This window comes from Pseudoliparis swirei, chromosome 13 (genome assembly GCF_029220125.1).
Source record: "Pseudoliparis swirei isolate HS2019 ecotype Mariana Trench chromosome 13, NWPU_hadal_v1, whole genome shotgun sequence".
Taxonomy (NCBI): Eukaryota; Metazoa; Chordata; class Actinopteri; order Perciformes; family Liparidae; genus Pseudoliparis; species Pseudoliparis swirei.
The window spans coordinates 7850655-7875179 of NC_079400.1; the positions used below are offsets into that span (position 1 = coordinate 7850655).

A 24525-nucleotide genomic window follows, 5' to 3' on the forward strand; every position below is an offset into this window, starting at 1 on the left:
GGAAGACTAGAGGCCTTTAGATTGTGTCATGGTGGAGTTAATGGTTGACAAACAAGAGAAAAATGTTCTGTTTAACCCTCCTGTTACCTTTACATTTACTAACATATTTTACCCTCGGGCTCAATTTGACCCCAGCAATTAAAACCTCAGAAAATTATTAGAATTAATATTGCTTCCCAAGTTTAAGTGTGAGGTACTTTATGTTTGTTTGTTGACTACCTAAATAGCCCTTTAAATAAATAAAAAAGTTGATATTTCTTATATGTTTGACACAGTGAAAAACAGCCTGGGGTCAAATTTACCCCAAAGAACACCGACATTAAACATTGAATGGGGTCAAATTGACCCGAAAGGTAACAGGAGGGTTAAACATTCTGTTTAGGATGAAGATGTATTAATGTTCCATATGGAAGAAAACTGCTAAATAACTGCTGAGTTGCAGCACCATTGTATAGAAGAATGTATAAATGTATATATCCGTCTTTTGTCATAAATCTCTATGTTCTCACAAAATATACCGAGAATATCGGTAATATGTGATTAATCATGATTAATCCACAAAAACCTGTGATTAACCCGATTAAAATTTTTAATCGTTTCACAGCCCTAGTCAATATTCATTCAGGGTAGATATTAGCTTTAACAGTTACAAAGTATTGGGCCATGTTTGACACACACAAACACAAACAGTAATATGTAAATAATTTCAACATTTTCAGTTTGTCTTTGTTTGAATTAGTTTTCAGTAATGTTCCGAGCCAATGCACCACATGCACTGCCATTTTGCAGGGCTGACATTCCAATTACTCCTCGATTGAAAGTAAGTTGACCCTTTTCCTTGTTCGCAGTGAATCCCTGTTGCTCTTACCCGTGTCAGAACGGAATGTGTGAGCGCTTTGGTCCAGAGAGCTACCGATGCGACTGCACTAACAGCGGCTACTATGGAGACTCCTGCGAGATTCGTGAGTACAGAAACATATGCAGTTGGGATATGAATCTGCACGTTTCGACGTGTGGGTCGGTTCAAAAGTCCTACCACGAGTGTCCTTCAAGTGAATGGCTGCATGGTCAACCTCCCAAGTACCTGCTAGCTCAAGTGCTACACACTAACTCTAACAGGCACGTGCACAGACATTTTGGGGGGCAGGTGCTCAAACCAAAAAAAGGGCAACCAATGCCAAAAAAAGACATTCTGACCGAGTTGAAGCATAAGCAGCATTACACTGATGGAGCTGTCCTCGAACTGCGTTTGCTCTGGGCAGCATCAGACCGCTAGCTTACATTTTCTTTATGAATAAAGATGAATTATTATACAGCAATGACAGTAAAAGTGTTCTGATTGGCTAGTGGCCACGTATTGCCCTCCTGGTCTGATACGGATCCGTATTGCCCTCTGACGTCATTTTCAAAATGAGCGATATTGATAGACATCAACAGCCAAGAGCAGTGGTCCTCAAACTAAGGCCCGCCTCCACATTTGGCCAGGCCCTCTGAACAAGAGAGGCCTTATGATTATTTTTTCAGTCTGGCCACGCAAATCCTAGACTAGCCCCTGTTGAATAGAACGGAATAAGAATTCTTTCTCTCTCTCTCTTTTCTCTCTCTTCTCTCTCCCTCTCTCTCTCTCCTCTCTCTCTTCTCTCTCCCTCTCTCTCTTTTCTCTTGAATTCTCTCTCTCTTCTCTCTCTCCTCTCTCTCTCTCTCTCTATTCTCTAAACATAACTAACGTCAGTAAACAGCTGGACAAGGCTTTGAAATTGAATTTTTGTTTGTTTATTTTTTTAGGAAACGTCGGACCAGTTGTGACGTCATGTTTTCAGCAGCACTAATGTTGTGGTTGATTTATCACAAAACAACGTCAGGGGACAAACACCGTCACGACCTGTGTGTCTGATGCTGCGGGTCAGAGGAGAAGGAGGTGCACCCGTTCGGTGGCGCGAGGAGCACTGCGCGGAGGAGGATGTGGAGGAGGGAGGGGCGCGGCGGGGGGGGGGGAGAGGAGGGGCTCGTGAGCGCGCGGAGGTCGGGGCGAAATAATCACAAGAACTCAAATAAATGCCCCGTCGGATATTAAGACACATTTGGGGGGACTTGATGACAGAGAGAGTAACTTTTATTCTTAAATACGGATGAATAAAGAAAATGTGTCTCCAGCAAAAAGGGCACTTTACTCATCCAGGGCAAAGGGGCTGGTGCTTGAGCACCACTAGGGCTCTATCTGTGCACGTGCCTGCATATATATATATATATATATATATATGTATATGTGTGTGTGCGTACATGTGTCTGTGAACATTGGACACCACTTTCTGCGTGAAGTTTGTGTTTTGAAAATAATTCAAAGAGTAAGCTTGCAGGATGTCTTTATTCGTAAGTGTTCCAATCAAATGGTTTAGTAAAGAAGAGTTTTCATGGTCCTCTTCAGATATTACCGTGTCATTATTTTGGGATTTGTATAAAAGAAGGTCTGACACTCAAAACCATATATATATATATATATATATATATATATATATATATATATATATATATATATATTTATAATTGTTTAATATTACATGCTGATAAAATCATTACATTCAGTTTCACTCTGCTCTAATGGAATCACACATGCACATTAACCCACTCAGAGAAAGAAGGTACATGAATTGGTCCGTCACTATAAAACCGAGCCAAAGCCTGCAGTACAGTATTATACATATTAAAAAACCATTAAAAGAAAAGGAGTTATATACATATGTGATATTGTAGAGAGATTAAATATGCTTTTTGTTTATGAGCTTGTATAATAATAATAATGCTCGGAGACACGTGTTTCACCTCTGGTGCATTACAAACTACACCACATAATAAAGTAGTACATATAACCAGAGCCCGAGCGTGTACTTTGTTCTTGATTAAAATGTCATTTAACTTTTATAACTTGTTTAGTTTGAGTGTCGTACCACCCTTTTCTCTCTTTTTCAAATGGTGACGCAAGGCATGCTGGGAGTGCAACATCTGGTTTCCGGTTTTTTTGTTAGCTTTCTTTATCGTTTTGATTGAATCCGACACATTTATTGTACTTTAAAAGCCAGTGTTCTGCAGTCTTAGACATACTGTGTGTATATATACGCTACTGTTAGAGATTAGATCTGAGAATGAGACAAACACCCGAGAAACTCAGACAACTCGGCCGACCGTCTGTAGAAAGGAAATGGCGTCCTTCTTCCTCTTGTGGTATATAACAGCAGTTGGCCTCCATTTTATGTGGGATTCACCTCGTATTCTGTGTACATAATACATCTTTAGTAAACAAGGAACAGCTGTTGGAAACACTGCAGTTCAAGTATTTGGGGGTTGATTAACATTTTTACACCAGTGAGGAAGCCCCGCGTAAGCAGGGCATCAAAAAATTGAATTAGACTCTTATTGGTCCTCTCCACGGAAATCTTTAGTAAAAGGCGAAAGATTTATGCGCTCTGAAGAGAACCAAGAGTGATGCTTGAAGAAGACCAGAGAGGAGGACCACTAGCTCGGGGACACGTGCTTCACCTCTGGTGTATACATTTACACAACATAATAGTCATAAATACGGTCAGTGCAGTGTTTGTTGGCTGAGTTTGTACTTTGTACGTGATTAAAATGTACTTTTAAACTTTTAAAACATGTCGCTTTAGTTTAAACGCAACACATTGGTTCCCCCTCTTTACAAATCGTGACACAAGGCATGCTGGGACTGGAGCATGTCATCAACATTGTGTTTTTTTGTTTTCTTTATCACTGTCTTATATATATCCATTAATTCAAAATATTTTAAAATGCAGTAGTTTGCAGTCTTCTTCTTTTAAAGTATACACATTTATAAAGTAATCACACACAACAACCTTATGAAACACAAAGTGCGGTGCACTCCATAGCAGTACTTATAACGTGATCTATCAATGAGTAAACTAAATAAATAAAGTGATAAATGTGATTCCTTTCTCCCCCAAATTTATATTCTCATTTCATAAAGTTACTTTGATCACAAGTCACTTAATCCTGGTCATTACTTTAACCACTCTGATGGCACTACTGGAACAAAAGCCAAATTGTGCATAATACTTCTATAGCAAATGCATACAGTACACAGACACAATCCAACGGCTCCTTGTATTACTAATGAACAATTACTAAATAATGAAATTAAAACTGTGATAATAGTATTAATTACTTTTACACCAATGAGGAAGCCCCGCGTAAGCAGGGCATCAAAAAATTGAGTTAGACTCTTATTGGTCCGCTCCACGGAAATCTTTAGTAAAAGGCGAAAGATTTATGCGCTCTGAAGAGAACCAAGAGTGATGCCTGAAGAACACCAGAGAGGAGGACCACTAGCTCGGAGACACGTGCTTCACCTCTGGTGCATTACAAACTACACCACATAATAAAGTAGTACACGCACGTGGTGCAGTATTTGTATCACAAGCTTATACTTTGTACGTGGTTAAAATGTTAATAAGAAAGTTAAACTTGCCGCTTTAGTTTAAACTGAACCAATTGTTTCCCCCTTTTACAAATGGTGACACAAGGCATGCTGGGAGTGGATCATGAATTTACATTGTATTTTGGTGTTTCCTAAATCCTTTTTTATGCATTGGGTTGCAGTCTTCTTCATACTGTGTGAACACACGCACACACACGCACATATATACAGGCACGTGCTCAGACATTTTGGGGGGCAGGTGCTCAAACCCCAAAAAAGGGCACCCATCGGCAAAATGATTTTTCTATTGATCACTGTAACCTGAAGTTAAAGGGTACCTGTTGAGATCGCGAATATGTAGCCAGATCAAAAGATAATGTGTTTCTAAAGGTTATTCATGCACTGACGGTCCAGTATTCAATAACAATACGTAGTTTAGGCTGTTCAAAGTCCCTCAACTCCGACAAGCTTCATTGCACTGGTGCTTGAATATGGCGCAGGTGGTGTGACGTCACATCGTTGATAGATCGACAGCCAACCACAGCGGATGTGATCAGAAACCAATGTAAACAACGTCGAGCGCTCGCAAACAAATGCTGAGAACTTGATAATAATAAAGAAAACGGGCGAAATATGGACGATGAAAGATTGTCAGATTCAGCAACTGGATACTTGTATGAACCATTAAAAGCAGACTATCCCCATTTAGTTAATTGTGACAGCGATAGCGATGATTCTGATGAAGTTGATGCCGAAGGACCGCCGGTACAGATGCTTCACCGTGCGGACCGGACCGTGCACGCAAGTCGGCGGACGTTTGGTGCAGTTGTGGGAAATGCAGGGCTCTCAAGTCTCACGCATTGAGCGTGAGACTCACGCATATCGGTCTTATCTCACGCACTCCCGCCACACATCGAATTCCTCACGCTGAAAAAACCTCTCGGCTATTTAATGCTTGAATGCAGGGGTGCTCAATACGCCGATCGATTGTTCCGCTGCAGAGCTCCGGCGCGGTCTGCGCGCATTGGGATGGAGCAAAAATAGTCACTGCACCCCGGTCAACAACTTTTCTCGGAGTAGAGATAGTCACTAGCACCCCACCCCCCCGTCAACAACTCTTTTCGGCTCGATGCCGGCTCGCGCAACGGTCAGCTGTATCGGGTGCTGATGGAAATCTCACACTTGCCTGTCTTCAAAACTTGAGAGCCCTGGAAATGTGTGCCACAAAAAACAGACATAGAGTGCATTTGTTGTAAAGAACACAAACTTATGTCCGATGATATAGTGACATTAGACCTAATCTGCTTTACACAAAAGCGTGAGCTTGATAGCTACATTGCGCATAAGCCAGCGCTGGAGATGTCTTTCATTGATGCAATGTTCGGCCGACATGTTCGGGGGCCTGCACCCGAGGGAGAACTGTCAAATCGGTAAGTTTGAGCAACGCGTGTAGAAGTGGCTCCGGATTGGCTGAATTCCTTTCAACGACTCTACGTCATAGTGACCTTTGACATGAGTAAATAACTGGCAATATGTCTGCGCACTGAAGCGTTCACGGACTCGGAATGTTGACAAAGAAATTTAAAGCCTCGTGCTATGCGTGACTTGTTGACAATAGCGGCGGGGAAAATATGATTTATTTGATGCGCCTAATGGATGTAGCACGTTGTTGTTTTGGGCTACAGGTACCCTTTAAGTAATTGGTTGCTAGCAACACCTGAAACACATTTTTGTGTTGTGAGAAGACATGAGAGCTGAACAAAATGAAATGTTTTCTATGAACATTACAATTTGTTTTTATTTACGAAATAATTGGAGCGAAAAATGCCATATAATAAACAACTTTACTAACCTCGACCGCTTGAGAAATGCGGGAAAATGCCGGGAAATATTAAACCTCTGTAAAAACGTTATAAAGCCTCAGTCTGATATTTCCGGGCATGACCTGACTCTGGGTTAGTAAGTAGTTATTACAAGTGTTGTTTTTTCTTGCGTTTACTCTTTTCACCCTTCTACAATGCTCATACAAGATTGATCTTTGTAAAATTGGAACAGACAAAACAAAGAGAAACATACCACATAAAAAATGTGGCACAAGGATAGCATGACACCGAGAGCTAGCATTGAATTCTTGTGACATATATAAAATGAATTAATAAGTTCAACATACTTTCGAAATGATCTAAATAGCATTTATACAACACAAAGAAGATGCCTGCCTGTATATCTCTCCCTCTCCCTATTCTCTAAACATAACTAACATCAGTAAACAGCAGTGTTGGGAGTAACGCGTTACAAAGTAACTGTAATTCCACTACTTTTTGCGGTAACGAGCATGTAACGAAGTTTTTTTTTTAACTCAACTAACGCAGTTACAATTACTGAAATGTAAATGAGTTAGTTACTCGCGTTACTCTCTTTTGTGAAAAATGAACACTTGCAGACAAGAAGACAAGCTAGGCTACTTTAGCTGCTTCTGATCCGACATCGCAGGACCTTGGTGGCGCAATGATATTGTAACGTCTCGGACGTTATGGCACTGATGACACGGAGACGGGACGACGTTATTAATCCTCACTTTATTGGGCATCCACCAACACAGTGTGTTTACATGATGTGGATTTACATGTTACAGACAGCGTGCTCCTCTCAGCTCAGCAGCTCGAACGTCAACAACAACGGTTCCGTCAACCAACCTTAACTCCCGTTTTCCGGCAGGTTAACCCCGCCTCCCCTCTACTCCGCCAATCACAGGCACGCCCCCTCGACCAGCACGCACGGTGCCACACTGTGATTGACAGCCACTTCACAGGGTCGCTACAATATACACCAATCGAATCAATCAATGAGCATTAAACCACATCATGGCCGACAGTGCGGATAGAATGGGCTTTCTCTCCTGGAAGTATGGACATTACTTTTCCCTCGTCGAAATTAAAGACAAAAATGTAGTGGTGAGTTGTAAATTATGTGCAGGTGCAAAGACCCTATCCACATCTAAAAGACAGTTATTTTGTATAAAGTTAAGTATTAAAAGGGACTTGTGTACTACTGCTTGATTTGAAGGCCTGTTGCCCTGTTGATTGCAATAAATAGGTCTACAAAATATGTTTATTGTGTTTGACTGTTCAGTCCTGTTCATTACATTAAAAAAGCAGACATAAAAGTAACTTAAAAGTTACTTTCCCTAGTAACTAATTACTTTTGATATACAGTAACTAGTAAATTAATTAAATTACTTTTAAAAGAAGTAACTAGTAACTGTAACTAATTACTAATTTTCAGTAACTTGCCCAACACTGGTAAACAGCTGGACAAGGCTTTGAAATCATGGATTTCGGGAGTCTTTTTTTTATTATTATTTTTTTTAGGAAACGACGGACCAGTTGCGAAGTCATGTTTTCAGCAGTGCTAATGTCGACGTGGTTAATTTCTCACCAAACACGGGAGGGGGCGCGGCATGAGGAGGCGGAGGGGGGTGGCGCAGCGGGGGCTCGTGAGCGGAGCATGTCGGGGCGAAATTCTCACAAGAACTCAAATAAATTCCCTGTCAGATATTATCATGACTTACTGTTCACTCTGTGCATCATGAACTTATCAATTTGCCCTCCACATCTGGTTAAACATCATCCAGTGGCAGCAGACTTTCTATTAAATGTACTGCAGACTAAATGGAGGAAGTAGAGGAAACTATGTCACCGCCCATTCTCTATAGGTATTCATATAAAGCCTGTTTGACCATATTAGCAGGTATGGGCTGTTATGAGGGAGCAGCAAACCAACGTCTTTCAAATTGCTTTTCATAGAAGGAGAGGCACACTGTGAACAAACATTTTTCACTACAATTTAAGTTTGCTGCTTTTCTTAATTGTTTGTTTCCCCCCTCTTATTCTGCTCACAGGTGTGCTCATTTGTTACCTTTTAGGCTCCACCCACTTTTCCTGTGGGAGGAGGGAAATGGCTGTCCTCTGCTTTCCCTTTCTGCTACAGAGGAGAGCAGCAAACCAAAGCCTCTCAAATTACTTTCTAGAAGGAGAGGAACACTGTGAACAAACTTTTTTCAGACAACTACAATTTAAGTTTGAGCCCTCAGAGAACGACCCTCTCGTGGGAATCATGAAAGGTGAGTGCTGAAATTATCTAATCAAACACCTACAGACAGAATTTGATGTGCTTACTGATTGATAATATCCACATGTTATTGTTTTTGTTGTTATAGAGTTTAGCATCTTTTTCATCGGGTTTCTCAACCTGTTGCTGCTGGAGAGCTCATGTGCTGCTGACTCAAGTGTTGGTAAGTTTTCTTTCCCCTCATCACAAGTCTTTATTGTTTTGAATAATTATTTGAGAATGTGGGTTGAGGTTATAATTACACTATTTCAAGCTGACACACATATTCTTTCTTTTAACTTTAGTATATGGTACACATCTGAGTATAAGGGGCTCATTTTGCTTCAGTGGTCAGTTTTAAAACAACAAATAGTTCGGGTATTGTATGGGTAAGCACAGAAAATAACAGGTTTTAGTATCTAAATAAGTCAAATATTGAAAAGCAGCTTCAGGAGTAGTGGTGGACAAAGTATTAAGATATTTGACTTAAATGTTGCAAACTTACGCTACAGACCACACAATACAAATACAGTCCAGCATTCATAATTGTACTTAAATAATAGCACAAAATGTATAAGCAGCAAAATATACTTAAAGTATCAAATGTAAAAGTAATCTTTAGGATAAGCTCCATGAATGGATGTATGGATAAACAGACTTCTTATTTAAATTCAAACTTTGATTAAGGAGTGTAATTCATACCATAAAAAATGTGAACAAGTGAGAAATAGTTATGAAATACCTCGACTGACACGGATTAAACTCAAATAGAAGTCGGCTAATGTTGCATTTATTCATGCTCATGTACAATAAATAACACATTGTTATCTGTTTTCCTGGTGAAAAAAAATACATGATTTTAAACAGCTCGTGCAAGCATTATCATTATCACATTTAACTTTTGGAAGTATGGAGGCAGCACAGGAAGCCGTGCTACAACGGCAGAGAGCTAAAGATACGAGGGAGGTGGTTGCGTGCGAGGCAGCAGTGAAGTCCTAATTTAAGAAACACTTCCTGTGAACTGTATATAGTCGTTAGTATTCATGAGTTCGGGGTCAGATCAGTCTCAATAATTGCAAATGCACACAGAGAGACTCACAAATGCAAACACGAGATTTACAAAGATATTCAATTTACAAATGCATGCAGAATGATTCACAAATACATTCCAATGCACAGGTAAATAAATTACGATTTATATAAATGTAAAATTTCAAAAATATATAAGTATGCATTTCTATGTGGATTTGACTATTTTTGTGGATTTATATGTATTTATTTGTGGATCACACTGCATTTGTTTGTGGATTGCTACACATTTGTGCACGCATTTTGAGACTCCGTGTGGCTCAACTCATACATGCGCTACTATCTGTAGCCAATCAGATGTTGTCCCGCCTTTGAGGGCGGGGCTTAGTGATCCACAAATAAATACATATAAATCGAAAATAAAATAGATAAATCCACATAGAAATGCATAAATATATCTGTGATTTTTGTTTTACATTTATATAAATTGTAATTTATTTACGCGTGCATTGGAATGTATTTGTGAATTGTTGTGCGTGCATTTATAAATAGAATATATTTGTGAATCTTCGTGTTTGCATTTGTGAGTCTCTCTGTGTGCATTTGCAATTATTGAGACTGAGCCAATGCACCACATGCACTGTCATTTTGTTGAGCAGGTCTGACATCATTCCAATTACTCCTTTATGGAAAGTAAGTTGATCTTTGTCCTCGTTCGCAGTGAATCCCTGTTGCTCTTACCGTGTCAGAACACAGGAGTGCGTGCGCTTTGGTCCAGAGAGCTACCGATGCGACTGCACTCGCACCGCTTCTATGGAGACAACTGCACTGATCGTGAGTACAGAAACATATGCATTTGGGATATGAATCTGCATTCATCGACGTGTGGGTCGGTTCAAGTCCTACCACGGTGTCCTTCAAGTGAATGGCTGCATGGTCAACCTCCCAAGTACCTGCTAGCTCAAGTGCTACACACTAACTACAACCACTCTTCTTATTTTAGTGAAAATATATTTTTAAACACATGAACGTTGTTTTCTTTTCTTCCATTAATCAATAAAGTCTGCAGTTGTAAATATGTCCAAGTTGGTGATGACTACATCATCACCAAAGTCCTGCAGCTCTTCTGAGGTCAATCCTAATCCGAACCCTTCACCTCTTTATGAACAAAAGAACTAAAAACACAAATTCAGGGTCATTTGAAGGAGAACAAACACAAGTCCGCAGGTTTTTCTTACATTATTAGTGGATTTAAGTGATCTATAAAGCGTCGGTATTACCACTATTCCCAATTGATATACCCTCTACAAAAGGAAGATTGTTTAGAAGTTTATGGAACATATACTTATTCTATCTTTGTGTGCAGAGGAACTCTGGACCAGTCTTCGTCTCTCGATGAAGCCGAGCCCGGAGGTCCTCCACTACATCCTCACCCACTTCCAGTGGTTCTGGGACCTCGTCAACAACTCTTTCCTGCGAGACACAATCATGAGATGAGTGCTGACGCGTAAGTGAAAAAAGGTTCAACGTATTAAAAAAAAACTGCAAGCCCGCCAACAAGTCAATCAATCGGCGGATAAAATAACACGACTGGCTTGCAGTTAATATTTCTCCAGCATTTTTTTTTAACAGATCTTTGCTCTTATTTACTGTGAGAGCATGTACACTTTAATACACAATATTGGCAGGATTTGGGGTTTTCATCAGCCTTGTATTTAAAGGTGCAGACAGTTTGATGAATATATTGCTGAGTTCAAGGCAGTTTTAGATGAGGCCTTGTGGGTTAATTATGGTAATATTCAAGGTCAGAGTGGGTTTGTCTTTTATAGACACAAACTGTTGAGACAACCCCAACTAAATGTGAGCAGTAACTCATCTGAAAATCTATTTTTGAAGTGCATCTGGAGTGTATTCCCCTGATGTGGTTTGAAAGTTTTGAGGCGTGTAAGATATGTGATGAAAAAGATTATTTGAACCCACAAATTTGTATTTCCATTGCTCAATATTGCCAGAGTGGCATGCTCTCACTTTGGAACTTTGGACTGTTTTATCATTTGCTAACAAACTCAGACTGAAAGCCTTCGTGAAAACATTTTTGAAAAAGAAAACAATAATTTTCTCATATTCTCACAAAGTCAGAACCGAACTTATTCCAAGCCCACCGACCTACAATAGCAAATATGGATACCTCAACTTGGAGTCGTACTCCAACATCTCCTACTACACCCGTCTCCTCCCTCCGATTCCTGAAGACTGCCCGTTGCCGATGGGAACTAAAGGTGAGACCTGCACAACTTGCACACACAGACAACGGTGTTCCCGAGGACATCTTTAACGGTTTATTTTCCAACAGGTAAACCACAACTACCTGATCCCGGAGTGTTGACTGAACGTTTTTTTAGGAGGAAGACCTTTCGGCCAGACCCTCAGGGATCCAATCTGATGTTTGCCTTCATGGCCCAACACTTCACCCACCAGTTTTTCAAGACGGACCATTCCGTTCAAGGTGGCTTCACCAAGGCTTTAGGACATGGGGTGAGACACATAGTTTTAATTATCAGAATGTAATTATTAAACAATAAATACCTGCTACCTAATATGAATTCATTGTTGGTTGTGAATCTATTGACAAATGCATGTGTTTTTCTCTCTAAAGGTGGATGCGGGCAATATCTATGGAGACAACCTCGTGAGACAGCATCACCTCCGGCTTCATGAAGATGGAAAGCTGAAATATCAGGTGGCAAAGAAAGTCTTATTTTCAAGAAATATGCTGATTGGCTTTTTTTTTACCTGACAGTTAGAGGAGAAGATCGATTGATCACTCGCATATCTTTTCTGTATATACGTCGCAAGAGCCATGCAGCCAGTCAAGGAGCAAGATATGTCACCTCCTGTAGCCTGCTTTATGGGTTACAATTACAATTCTGTGATCATTGAAAATAACTTTAATATGAGAACACCCTTTGACACTCTTCTCTTTGAAATGAAATGCTTGTTATCAGGGTTTGAGAAGGAACTCCCTTAAAATGGTTCTGATTCACATCTTCAAAATATGGTCTCTCTGAAATACTATTTTGTGTTTGTTTACAGACAGTAAATGGGGATGTGTACCCTCCTACTGCAGCCGAGGTCCCTGTGCACATGTTGTACCCTGAACGCATCCTTCCAGAAGACCGTCTGGCCATTGGTCAGGAGGTGTTCGGCCTCCTGCCGGGCCTCAGCATGTACGCCACCGTATGGCTGAGGGAGCACAACAGAGTCTGTGACATCCTGAAGGCAGAACATCCGACCTGGGACGACGAGCAGCTCTTCCAGACCAGCAGACTGATCATCATCGGTGAGGACGTCAGAACCAATGTCTTCTTTCTCTGTGAGAGAGGGATTGGCACAAATATATTTCATTATTCTCAATAAGAAATAACTTTTAACAGGTTTGTATTTATGTAAAAGCTCTTCAGTACACAACTGGCAGTTTATTCCTAATTATTTTCCTTTCAGTAAAAAATTACATTTAGGGCTAAAACTGATATTTGTTGTTGTTATTTAATAATCAGCTGATTATTTCCCACAAATAACTCATTGTTTGGTGTTTAAAACATAAGAAAACTGTGAAAACAAACCAAAATATAATGCCAACTGTCCAAATCCCAATAATATTCCAAGAAATATTCCAAGAAAATCACCTAATTCCTTGAACAAATTTTGATTGTTGTTGTTGTCCCCCAGGAGAGATCATCAACATTATAATTGAAGAGTACGTGCAGCATCTGAGTGGCTACCTGCTGAAACTGAAGTTCGACCCTACCCTGCTCTTCAACACACATTTCCAGTACAGCAACCGCATCGCCCTGGAGTTCAGCCACCTTTACCACTGGCACCCGCTCATGCCCGACAGCTTCCTCATCGACGGAGATGACATCCCGTACTCCCAGTTTATGTACAACACCTCCCTCCTCATGCACTACGGTGTGGAGAAACTAGTGGAGGCCTTCTCCCATCAACCCGCGGGACAGGTAGATACGTGATTGTGTACAAGAATCCGGTGTCGTTCCTGTCGTTTATTTCCTCAAGTGCACATTCATTTTTTTAAATTCAATTCAGTTCATTTTGTATAGCCCATTCTCACAAATTACAAATTTGCCTCAAAGGGCTTTACAATCTGTACACATACGACATCCCTGTCCCAGAACCAGAGCATCAACAGGGCCATGGCATAGTTACCTGTACTTAAGTTGTACCTCCAATGTTACTTTATACTTCTATTCCAAGATATTTCAGAGGAATTGAAAGGATGTTGTATGTTCTACTCCACGACATTTATCTGTGAATTTATTAGTTACTTTTCCTAAATATGATTTTACATTAGCTTTGTCGCTTTGGATATTCACGATTTTGATAGAGTTTAACTTTGAACTTATCAGATGGTTTTATTTAAGTATCCGTTTCATTCCTAAAGAAGTAACATTATATATTGTGAGAGAAAAGTCTGATAAAATAAATTATAATACAGGTAGATGAAATCAAGCATTCTGATTGGTTGAGAGGGAGTCACAGGGTTTACTTTATTCAGCCATAATGTCCTAGAGCTGTTTACATTTATCTGAGTGTTCCATATCAGTGCGCACTCAAAATAAAAATAACAGTAGATTTTGGGCAACCAGTTCAGGCTCGACAGTTACCAAACATATTTCGTGTTAACTTTAATATTTTGGGGGGAATGACTTCAGCTGAGTGGTAAGCCGAAGAGAATTCTTCAGGTGGACGTCATGCTACCAATAATAAGAAAGAAAGTGAGAGCTATGAAATGTTGCACAACCAAAAAACAGTCAATTAACTGCTTCACCAACTGGTGTAAAGAGAAACCAGTAGACGTGAAGACCATAACTGGTAAAAATGTTAACTGTAGACCATAACAAGAGATGGAAGAATGAAATACTGCGGGATTTCTATGGCACTCTGAGTAATGGAAAGGGTGACCGCCACGGGATCAGCGGTTACGTCTCAACATTGAGTCGGTACTGGTGTTTGATGAAGTGCGTTCACGTCCGCAAAACAATGTTTTTTTTGCATTGTAAATACCAGTAGACGTCAGGGACAAGACAAAACTAAATTCTGTAAAGTTGGAAAGATATTCGCATAACTCTACTTATGAATATATAAAATACCCACTGTGAGAGGATCCTTCATGCAGAACACGGTTATTGTTAGAAATGTGGCAGGTCACGTCCTTCAAAACACTTAACCACTGTTTCTAGATTTTAGCAGACTTCCCTTCTCAATCACTTCCTAAAATCTAATGAGACAATCGTCTAAGATAGCTTTCAGCTGCATCATGTGCTTGAGAATTTCGATGCACAGTGTTTACTAATGAGGTTTTCTTTCTTGTTTTTTAAAAATATATCTGGCTGCTGGTATTACTACGAACATTTCAGTAATCCAGTGACTTCTTTGTGTTTCAGATTGGTGGAGGTTACAACTCTCATGCGGTCGTGCTCAAAGTGTCAGAAATGGTCATCAGAGAGTCCCGAGCGACGCGTGTGCAGCCCTTCAATGAATACAGGAAGAGGTTCAACCAAAAGCCATACACCTCTTTTTATGACTTAACTGGTAAGCACAATTGTGTGACACGTACTGTGGGTGATTTACCATTTGCCAACAGTTTATTACCTGCTGTTTTCTCTTTTCCAAACAGGTGACGTCGAAATGGCCCGAGGTTTAGAGGAGCTCTATGGTGATATAGATGCTGTGGAGTTCTACCCTGGCCTCCTGCTGGAGCACACACGTGCTACCAGTCTCTTTGGCGAGAGCATAGTGGAGATGGGTGCTCCCTTCTCCCTGAAAGGCCTGATGGGAAACCCCATCTGCTCCCCTGAGTACTGGAAGCCCAGCACCTTTGGGGGAGAGACGGGGTTCAATATCGTGAAAACTTCCACTCTGAAGAAACTGGTGTGCCTCAACACCAAGTGGTGTCCATACGTGGACTTCCATGTGCCCCGAAACGAGGACGAAACCAATCCAGGGAAACCATCGACTGAACTTTAATGACGATTTCAATAATCAGAATTAGTTTATCAATGTACTGACTGTGGGATATATTGTAGTTGTTGTTTGATATCTTTCCATCTGTCATAATCCCAGTCAGACTTGTTTTTAGGAGAGGTGGAGTTACTGGTGTTTCTATATAATTTGAATAAAGAAAAATCTCCAATCCCAATACTAAATGGTTAAATGTCTGTTGGAGTTCTCATACTGACGGACTGACAGGATGCAAAGGGTGGTGTATCACCTCGTAGCACGTGTGAGATAAGTGACAACACGCTGCTCTGGTTCCGTTGCTGTCTGAAAACGAGAGATAGGGTTGCAGTACTTCTGTGTCACATGCAATTAGTTAATCTATATTAGGTGTTTATTATAAAACGGGTAGATGAAATCAAGCATTCTGATTGGTTGAGAGTGAATCACGAGGTGTACTTCATTCAGCCATAATGTCTGTTTTGGCTGGATCGGTCAGTCTGTGAGGGAGCAAAGGCCGCCTCGCTCCGGCTTGGCTCCCGTGGACCCCTCCTGGCTGGCTCGCCAATTGTTGTGGCTGGATTTCTTTCTTCTTGGTCGATTCTGACTCATTTCTTAACCTGATGCTGTTTAAACTTGTATCTCTCTCCTATCTGACTGCGAGTGAGATGCCACAGGAGACTCACCCACCTGACCTCAGTAATCAAACACCCAAAGAACACAGAAAGTTTGGATCAGAGTTCAATTCACGTAGATTTATTTGAACCAACAGTTTCCAAATTAACCTGAGCTAGGTCCGGTAGTGAAGACAACAACCTCCCTCCACATCTGTCTTCACCAACCCAGATGCTTCAGTTAACCGCTCAACTTACCGCACAGCCCAGCCAGCAGCTCCCCCCCAGCTTCTTCCCCAGTGCCTCAGTTGCTCAGAGTTTTAAGCAAGTCACTTGCAAAATGAGCTTCCAATACACCACTTCAATCTGAACTCTATCCGCTCTCATGCAGACGGTCTGTTCATCGGTAATGATCCTTCCGCAGGTTCACCTACGGAAACCTTATTCACTTTTTTTCCTGTAGATCAGGGTCTCAACACGTCGATCGCGACCTGCCAGTCGATCGCGGGCGTGGTGGTAGATCGCATGACATTAAAGAGATTGGCCCGCCCCCTGACATGTTCTCTATAGCACGTCTTTGTTCTTTTATTAAACTAAACGTCTGTTGTTGATCGTATCTCCACAGCAGCATGTCATTTCTGTCTCTACGCGTTGCGTTAACACTTATCGATCTCCGTCTCGCTCGCCACAGAGCTCCGTGCGCATCGGGTCCGAGCAAAAAAAAAGTCACTTGTCAATCTGTCCACCTGTCCGGGCCGGTGAGGTTTCAGCTTTGCAGCGGTGTCCCCGCCGTCCCTTTCATCACGGCCCAGTTCATGAAGAAAACCCACACAGTCAGTTTGCCTCAGCAGCTGCTAAAGGAAGACTAGAGGCCTTTAGATTGTATCATGGTGGAGTTAATGGTTGACAAACAAGAGAAAATGTTCTGTTTAACCCTCCTGTTACCTTTACATTTACTAACATATTTTACCCTCGGGTCAATTTGACCCCAGCAATTAAAACCTCCAGAAAATTATTAGAATTAATATTGCTTCCCAAGTTTAAGTGTGAGGTACTTTATGTTTGTTTGTTGACTACCTAAATAGCCCTTTAAATAAATAAAAAGTTGATATTTCTTATATGTTTGACACAGTGAAAAACAGCCTGGGGTCAAATTTACCTCAAAGAACACCGACATTAAACATTGAATGGGGTCAAATTGACCCGAAAGGTAACAGGAGGGTTAAACATTCTGTTTAGGATGAAGATGTATTAATGTTCCATATGGAAGAAAACTGCTAAATAACTGCTGAGTTGCAGCACCATTGTATAGAAGAATGTATAAATGTATATATCCGTCTTTTGTCATAAATCTCTATGTTCTCACAAAATATACCGAGAATATCGGTAATATGTGATTAATCATGATTAATCCACAAAAACCTGTGATTAACCCGATTAAAATTTTTAATCGTTTCACAGCCCTAGTCAATATACATTCAGGGTAGATATTAGCTTTAACAGTTACAAAGTATTGGGCCATGTTTGACACACACAAACACAAACAGTAATATGTAAATAATTTCAACATTTTCAGTTTGTCTTTGTTTGAATTAGTTTTCAGTAATGTTCCGAGCCAATGCACCACATGCACTGCCATTTTGCAGGGCTGACATTCCAATTACTCCTCGATTGAAAGTAAGTTGACAATTTTCCTTGTTCAAAGTGAATCCCTGTTACTCTTACCCGTGTCAGAACAGATGTGGCGCTTTGGTCGAGAGCTACCGATGCGACTGCACTAACAGCGGCTACTATGGAGACTCCTGCGAGATTCGTGAGTACAGAAACATATGCAGTTGGGATATGAATCTGCACGTTTCGACGTGTGGGTCGGTTCAAAAGTCCTACCACGAGTGTCCTTCAAGTGAATGGCTGCATGGTCAACCTCCCAAGTACCTGCTAGCTCAAGTGCTACACACTAACTCTAACAGGCACGTGCACAGACATTTTGGGGGGCAGGTGCTCAAACCAAAAAAAGGGCAACCAATGCCAAAAAAAGACATTCTGACCGAGTTGAAGCATAAGCAGCATTACACTGATGGAGCTGTCCTCGAACTGCGTTTGCTCTGGGCAGCATCAGACCGCTAGCTTACATTTTCTTTATGAATAAAGATGAATTATTATACAGCAATGACAGTAAAAGTGTTCTGATTGGCTAGTGGCCACGTATTGCCCTCCTGGTCTGATACGGATCCGTATTGCCCTCTGACGTCATTTTCAAAATGAGCGATATTGATAGACATCAACAGCCAAGAGCAGTGGTCCTCAAACTAAGGCCCGCCTCCACATTTGGCCAGGCCCTCTGAACAAGAGAGGCCTTATGATTATTTTTTCAGTCTGGCCACGCAAATCCTAGACTAGCCCCTGTTGAATAGAACGGAATAAGAATTCTTTCTCTCTCTCTCTCTTCTCTCTCCCTCTCTCTCTTTTCTCTCTCTCTCCTCTCTCTCTTCTCTCTCCCTCTCTCTCTTTTCTCTTGAATTCTCTCTCTCTTCTCTCTCTCCTCTCTCTCTCTCTCTATTCTCTAAACATAACTAACGTCAGTAAACAGCTGGACAAGGCTTTGAAATTGAATTTTTGTTTGTTTATTTTTTTAGGAAACGTCGGACCAGTTGTGACGTCATGTTTTCAGCAGCACTAATGTTGTGGTTGATTTATCACAAAACAACGTCAGGGGACAAACACCGTCACGACCTGTGTGTCTGATGCTGCGGGTCAGAGGAGAAGGAGGTGCACCCGTTCGGTGGCGCGAGGAGCACTGCGCGGAGGAGGATGTGGAGGAGGGAGGCGCGGCAGGGGGAGAGGAGGAGCTCGTGAGCGCCGCAGGGCGAAATAATCACAAGAACTCAAATAAATGCCCCGTCGGATATTAAGACACATTTGGGGGGACTTGATGACAGAGTAACTTTTATTCTTAAATATTGATGAATAAAAAAATGTGTCTCCAGCAAAAGGGCACTTTACTCAACCAGGGCAAGGGCTGGTGCTTGAGCACCACTAGGACTCTATCTGTGCGTGCCATATATATATATATATATATATATATATGTATATGTGTGTGTGCGTGCATGTGTCTGTGAACATTGGACACCACTTTCTGCGTGAAGTTTGTGTATTGAACTCCAGCGGGATCACAGGTCTTTCTCCAGGCGGAAGCTTCGGCCTGCACAGCGCGATCAGCTGAGCACGCGAGTAGACGACGGGCCCCGTCATTGTTTTGCTGTAGCTCTCCGATACACACGACAAAGTGAACAAAAGCCACAGTAGAATTATCGAAAAAAGTAGTTATGGTCCAGTGTCCGACCGTAACTAAGACAAACGTGAAAGAAAAGAAAAAGAAAAAGAGAGGAAAAGTGCAAAAAAAGACAATAAAATAAAAGCAAAACGCCACTACTGAAACAAGCAGCCGTTGGCACAGCGCCATTTCCTGGCTGTCCTCTGCTTTCCCTTTCTGCTACAGAGGAGAGCAGCAAACCAAAGCCTCTCAAATTACTTTCTAGAAGGAGAGGAACACTGTGAACAAACTTTTTTCAGACAACTACAATTTAAGTTTGAGCCCTCAGAGAACGACCCTCTCGTGGGAATCATGAAAGGTGAGTGCTGAAATTATCTAATCAAACACCTACAGACAGAATTTGATGTGCTTACTGATTGATAATATCCACATGTTATTGTTTTTGTTGTTATAGAGTTTAGCATCTTTTTCATCGGGTTTCTCAACCTGTTGCTGCTGGAGAGCTCATGTGCTGCTGACTCAAGTGTTGGTAAGTTTTCTTTCCCCCCCTCATCACAAGTCTTTATTGTTTTGAATAATTATTTGAGAATGTGGGTTGAGGTTATAATTACACTATTTCAAGCTGACACACATATTCTTTCTTTTAACTTTAGTATATGGTACACATCTGAGTATAAGGGGCTCATTTTGCTTCAGTGGTCAGTTTTAAAACAACAAATAGTTCGGGTATTGTATGGGTAAGCACAGAAAATAACAGGTTTTAGTATCTAAATAAGTCAAATATTGAAAAGCAGCTTCAGGAGTAGTGGTGGACAAAGTATTAAGATATTTGACTTAAATGTTGCAAACTTACGCTACAGACCACACAATACAAATACAGTCCAGCATTCATAATTGTACTTAAATAATAGCACAAAATGTATAAGCAGCAAAATATACTTAAAGTATCAAATGTAAAAGTAATCTTTAGGATAAGCTCCATGAATGGATGTATGGATAAACAGACTTCTTATTTAAATTCAAACTTTGATTAAGGAGTGTAATTCATACCATAAAAAATGTGAACAAGTGAGAAATAGTTATGAAATACCTCGACTGACACGGATTAAACTCAAATAGAAGTCGGCTAATGTTGCATTTATTCATGCTCATGTACAATAAATAACACATTGTTATCTGTTTTCCTGGTGAAAAAAAATACATGATTTTAAACAGCTCGTGCAAGCATTATCATTATCACATTTAACTTTTGGAAGTATGGAGGCAGCACAGGAAGCCGTGCTACAACGGCAGAGAGCTAAAGATACGAGGGAGGTGGTTGCGTGCGAGGCAGCAGTGAAGTCCTAATTTAAGAAACACTTCCTGTGAACTGTATATAGTCGTTAGTATTCATGAGTTCGGGGTCAGATCAGTCTCAATAATTGCAAATGCACACAGAGAGACTCACAAATGCAAACACGAAGATTTACAAAGATATTCAATTTACAAATGCATGCAGAATGATTCACAAATACATTCCAATGCACAGGTAAATAAATTACGATTTATATAAATGTAAAATTTCAAAAAATATATAAGTATGCATTTCTATGTGGATTTGACTATTTTTTTGTGGATTTATATGTATTTATTTGTGGATCACACTGCATTTGTTTGTGGATTGCTACACATTTGTGCACGCATTTTTGAGACTCCGTGTGGCTCAACTCATACATGCGCTACTATCTGTAGCCAATCAGATGTTGTCCCGCCTTTGAGGGGCGGGGCTTAGCGGTCCACAAATAAATACATATAAATCCAAAATAAAATAGATAAATCCACATAGAAATGCATAAATATATCTGTGATTTTTGTTTTACATTTATATAAATTGTAATTTATTTACGCGTGCATTGGAATGTATTTGTGAATTGTTGTGCGTGCATTTATAAATAGAATATATTTGTGAATCTTCGTGTTTGCATTTGTGAGTCTCTCTGTGTGCATTTGCAATTATTGAGACTGAGCCAATGCACCACATGCACTGTCATTTTGTTGAGCAGGTCTGACATCATTCCAATTACTCCTTTATGGAAAGTAAGTTGATCTTTTTCCTCGTTCGCAGTGAATCCCTGTTGCTCTTACCCGTGTCAGAACACAGGAGTGTGCGTGCGCTTTGGTCCAGAGAGCTACCGATGCGACTGCACTCGCACCGGCTTCTATGGAGACAACTGCACTGATCGTGAGTACAGAAACATATGCATTTGGGATATGAATCTGCATTCATCGACGTGTGGGTCGGTTCAAAAGTCCTACCACGAGTGTCCTTCAAGTGAATGGCTGCATGGTCAACCTCCCAAGTACCTGCTAGCTCAAGTGCTACACACTAACTACAACCACTCTTCTTATTTTAGTGAAAATATATATTTTTAAACACATGAACGTTGTTTTCTTTTCTTCCATTAATCAATAAAGTCTGCAGTTGTAAATATGTCCAAGTTGGTGATGACTACATCATCACCAAAGTCCCTTGCAGCTCTTCTGAGGTCAATCCTAATCCGAACCCTTCACCTCTTTATGAACAAAAGAACTAAAAACACAAATTCAGGGTCATTTGAAGGAGAACAAACACAAGTCCGCAGGTTTTTCTTACATTATTAGTGGATTTAAGTGATCTATAAAGCGTCGGTATTACCACTATTCCCAATTGATATACCCTCTACAAAAGGAAGATTGTTTAGAAGTTTATGGAACATATACTTATTCTATCTTTGTGTGCAGAGGAACTCTGGACCAGTCTTCGTCTCTCGATGAAGCCGAGCCCGGAGGTCCTCCACTACATCCTCACCCACTTCCAGTGGTTCTGGGACCTCGTCAACAACTCTTTCCTGCGAGACACAATCATGAGATGAGTGCTGACGCGTAAGTGAAAAAAGGTTCAACGTATAAAAAAAAAACTGCAAGCCCGCCAACAAGTCAATCAATCGGCGGATAAAATAACACGACTGGCTTGCAGTTAATATTTCTCCAGCATTTTTTTTTACAGATCTTTGCTGTTATTTACTGTGAGAGCATGTACACTTTAATACACAATATTGGCAGGATTTTTTTTTTTTTATCAGCCTTGTATTTAAAGGGGCAGACAGTTTGATGAATATATTGCTGAGTTCAAGGCAGTTTTAGATGAGGCCTTGTGGGTTAATTATGGTAATATTCAAGGTCAGAGTGGGTTTGTCTTTTATAGACACAAACTGTTGAGACAACCCCAACTAAATGTGAGCAGTAACTCATCTGAAAATCTATTTTTGAAGTGCATCTGGAGTGTATTCCCCTGATGTGGTTTTGAAAGTTTTGAGAGCGTGTAAGATATGTGATGAAAAAAGATTATTTGAACCCACAAATTTGTATTTCCATTGCTCAATATTGCCAGAGTGGCATGCTCTCACTTTGGAACTTTGGACTGTTTTATCATTTGCTAACAAACTCAGACTGAAAGCCTTCGTGAAAACATTTTTGAAAAAGAAAACAATAATTTTCTCATATTCTCACAAAGTCAGAACCGAACTTATTCCAAGCCCACCGACCTACAATAGCAAATATGGATACCTCAACTTGGAGTCGTACTCCAACATCTCCTACTACACCCGTCTCCTCCCTCCGATTCCTGAAGACTGCCCGTTGCCGATGGGAACTAAAGGTGAGACCTGCACAACTTGCACACACAGACAACGGTGTTCCCGAGGACATCTTTAACGGTTTATTTTCCAACAGGTAAACCACAACTACCTGATCCCGGAGTGTTGACTGAACGTTTTTTTAGGAGGAAGACCTTTCGGCCAGACCCTCAGGGATCCAATCTGATGTTTGCCTTCATGGCCCAACACTTCACCCACCAGTTTTTCAAGACGGACCATTCCGTTCAAGGTGGCTTCACCAAGGCTTTAGGACATGGGGTGAGACACATAGTTTTAATGATCAGAATGTAATTATTAAACAATAAATACCTGCTACCTAATATGAATTCATTGTTGGTTGTGAATCTATTGACAAATGCATGTGTTTTTCTCTCTAAAGGTGGATGCGGGCAATATCTATGGAGACAACCTCGTGAGACAGCATCACCTCCGGCTTCATGAAGATGGAAAGCTGAAATATCAGGTGGCAAAGAAAGTCTTATTTTCAAGAAATATGCTGATTGGCTTTTTTTTTACCTGACAGTTAGAGGAGAAGATCGATTGATCACTCGCATATCTTTTCTGTATATACGTCGCAAGAGCCATGCAGCCAGTCAAGGAGCAAGATATGTCACCTCCTGTAGCCTGCTTTATGGGTTACAATTACAATTCTGTGATCATTGAAAATAACTTTAATATGACAACACCCTTTGACACTCTTCTCTTTGAAATGAAATGCTTGTTATCAGGGTTTGAGAAGGAACTCCCTTAAAATGGTTCTGATTCACATCTTCAAAATATGGTCTCTCTGAAATACTATTTTGTGTTTGTTTACAGACAGTAAATGGGGATGTGTACCCTCCTACTGCAGCCGAGGTCCCTGTGCACATGTTGTACCCTGAACGCATCCTTCCAGAAGACCGTCTGGCCATTGGTCAGGAGGTGTTCGGCCTCCTGCCGGGCCTCAGCATGTACGCCACCGTATGGCTGAGGGAGCACAACAGAGTCTGTGACATCCTGAAGGCAGAACATCCGACCTGGGACGACGAGCAGCTCTTCCAGACCAGCAGACTGATCATCATCGGTGAGGACGTCAGAACCAATGTCTTCTTTCTCTGTGAGAGAGGGATTGGCACAAATATATTTCATTATTCTCAATAAGAAATAACTTTTAACAGGTTTGTATTTATGTAAAAGCTCTTCAGTACACAACTGGCAGTTTATTCCTAATTATTTTCCTTTCAGTAAAAAATTACATTTAGGGCTAAAACTGATATTTGTTGTTGTTATTTAATAATCAGCTGATTATTTCCCACAAATAACTCATTGTTTGGTGTTTAAAACATAAGAAAACTGTGAAAACAAACCAAAATATAATGCCAA

At 40.7% G+C, this 24525-nt stretch overlaps 1 protein-coding gene, 2 non-coding genes and 1 pseudogene across 3 annotated transcripts; 2 read left to right on the forward strand and 2 right to left on the reverse strand.

The window, feature by feature from the left end:
* Positions 1–3367: 3367 nt before the first annotated feature.
* LOC130204177 (U5 spliceosomal RNA) lies at positions 3368–3481 on the reverse strand. The gene has a single exon (XR_008833567.1). It is a non-coding gene; the product is annotated as a U5 spliceosomal RNA (small nuclear RNA).
* Positions 3482–4212: 731 nt separating this feature from the next.
* Positions 4213–4326, reverse strand: LOC130204184 (U5 spliceosomal RNA). Its single transcript, XR_008833573.1, has one exon. It is a non-coding gene; the product is annotated as a U5 spliceosomal RNA (small nuclear RNA).
* A 6048-nt stretch (positions 4327–10374) lies between these two features.
* LOC130203947 (prostaglandin G/H synthase 1-like) lies at positions 10375–15797 on the forward strand. Its single transcript, XM_056430415.1, has 9 exons — positions 10375–10420; positions 10953–11061; positions 11657–11865; positions 11940–12121; positions 12243–12326; positions 12680–12926; positions 13316–13602; positions 15049–15196; positions 15282–15797. The coding sequence occupies exons 1-9, from the start codon at positions 10375–10377 to the stop codon at positions 15629–15631; spliced, it is 1662 nt and encodes a 553-aa protein (XP_056286390.1). The 3' UTR covers positions 15632–15797.
* Positions 15798–19785: 3988 nt separating this feature from the next.
* On the forward strand, positions 19786–24303 carry LOC130203949 (prostaglandin G/H synthase 1-like; annotated as a pseudogene).
* Positions 24304–24525: the final 222 nt, after the last annotated feature.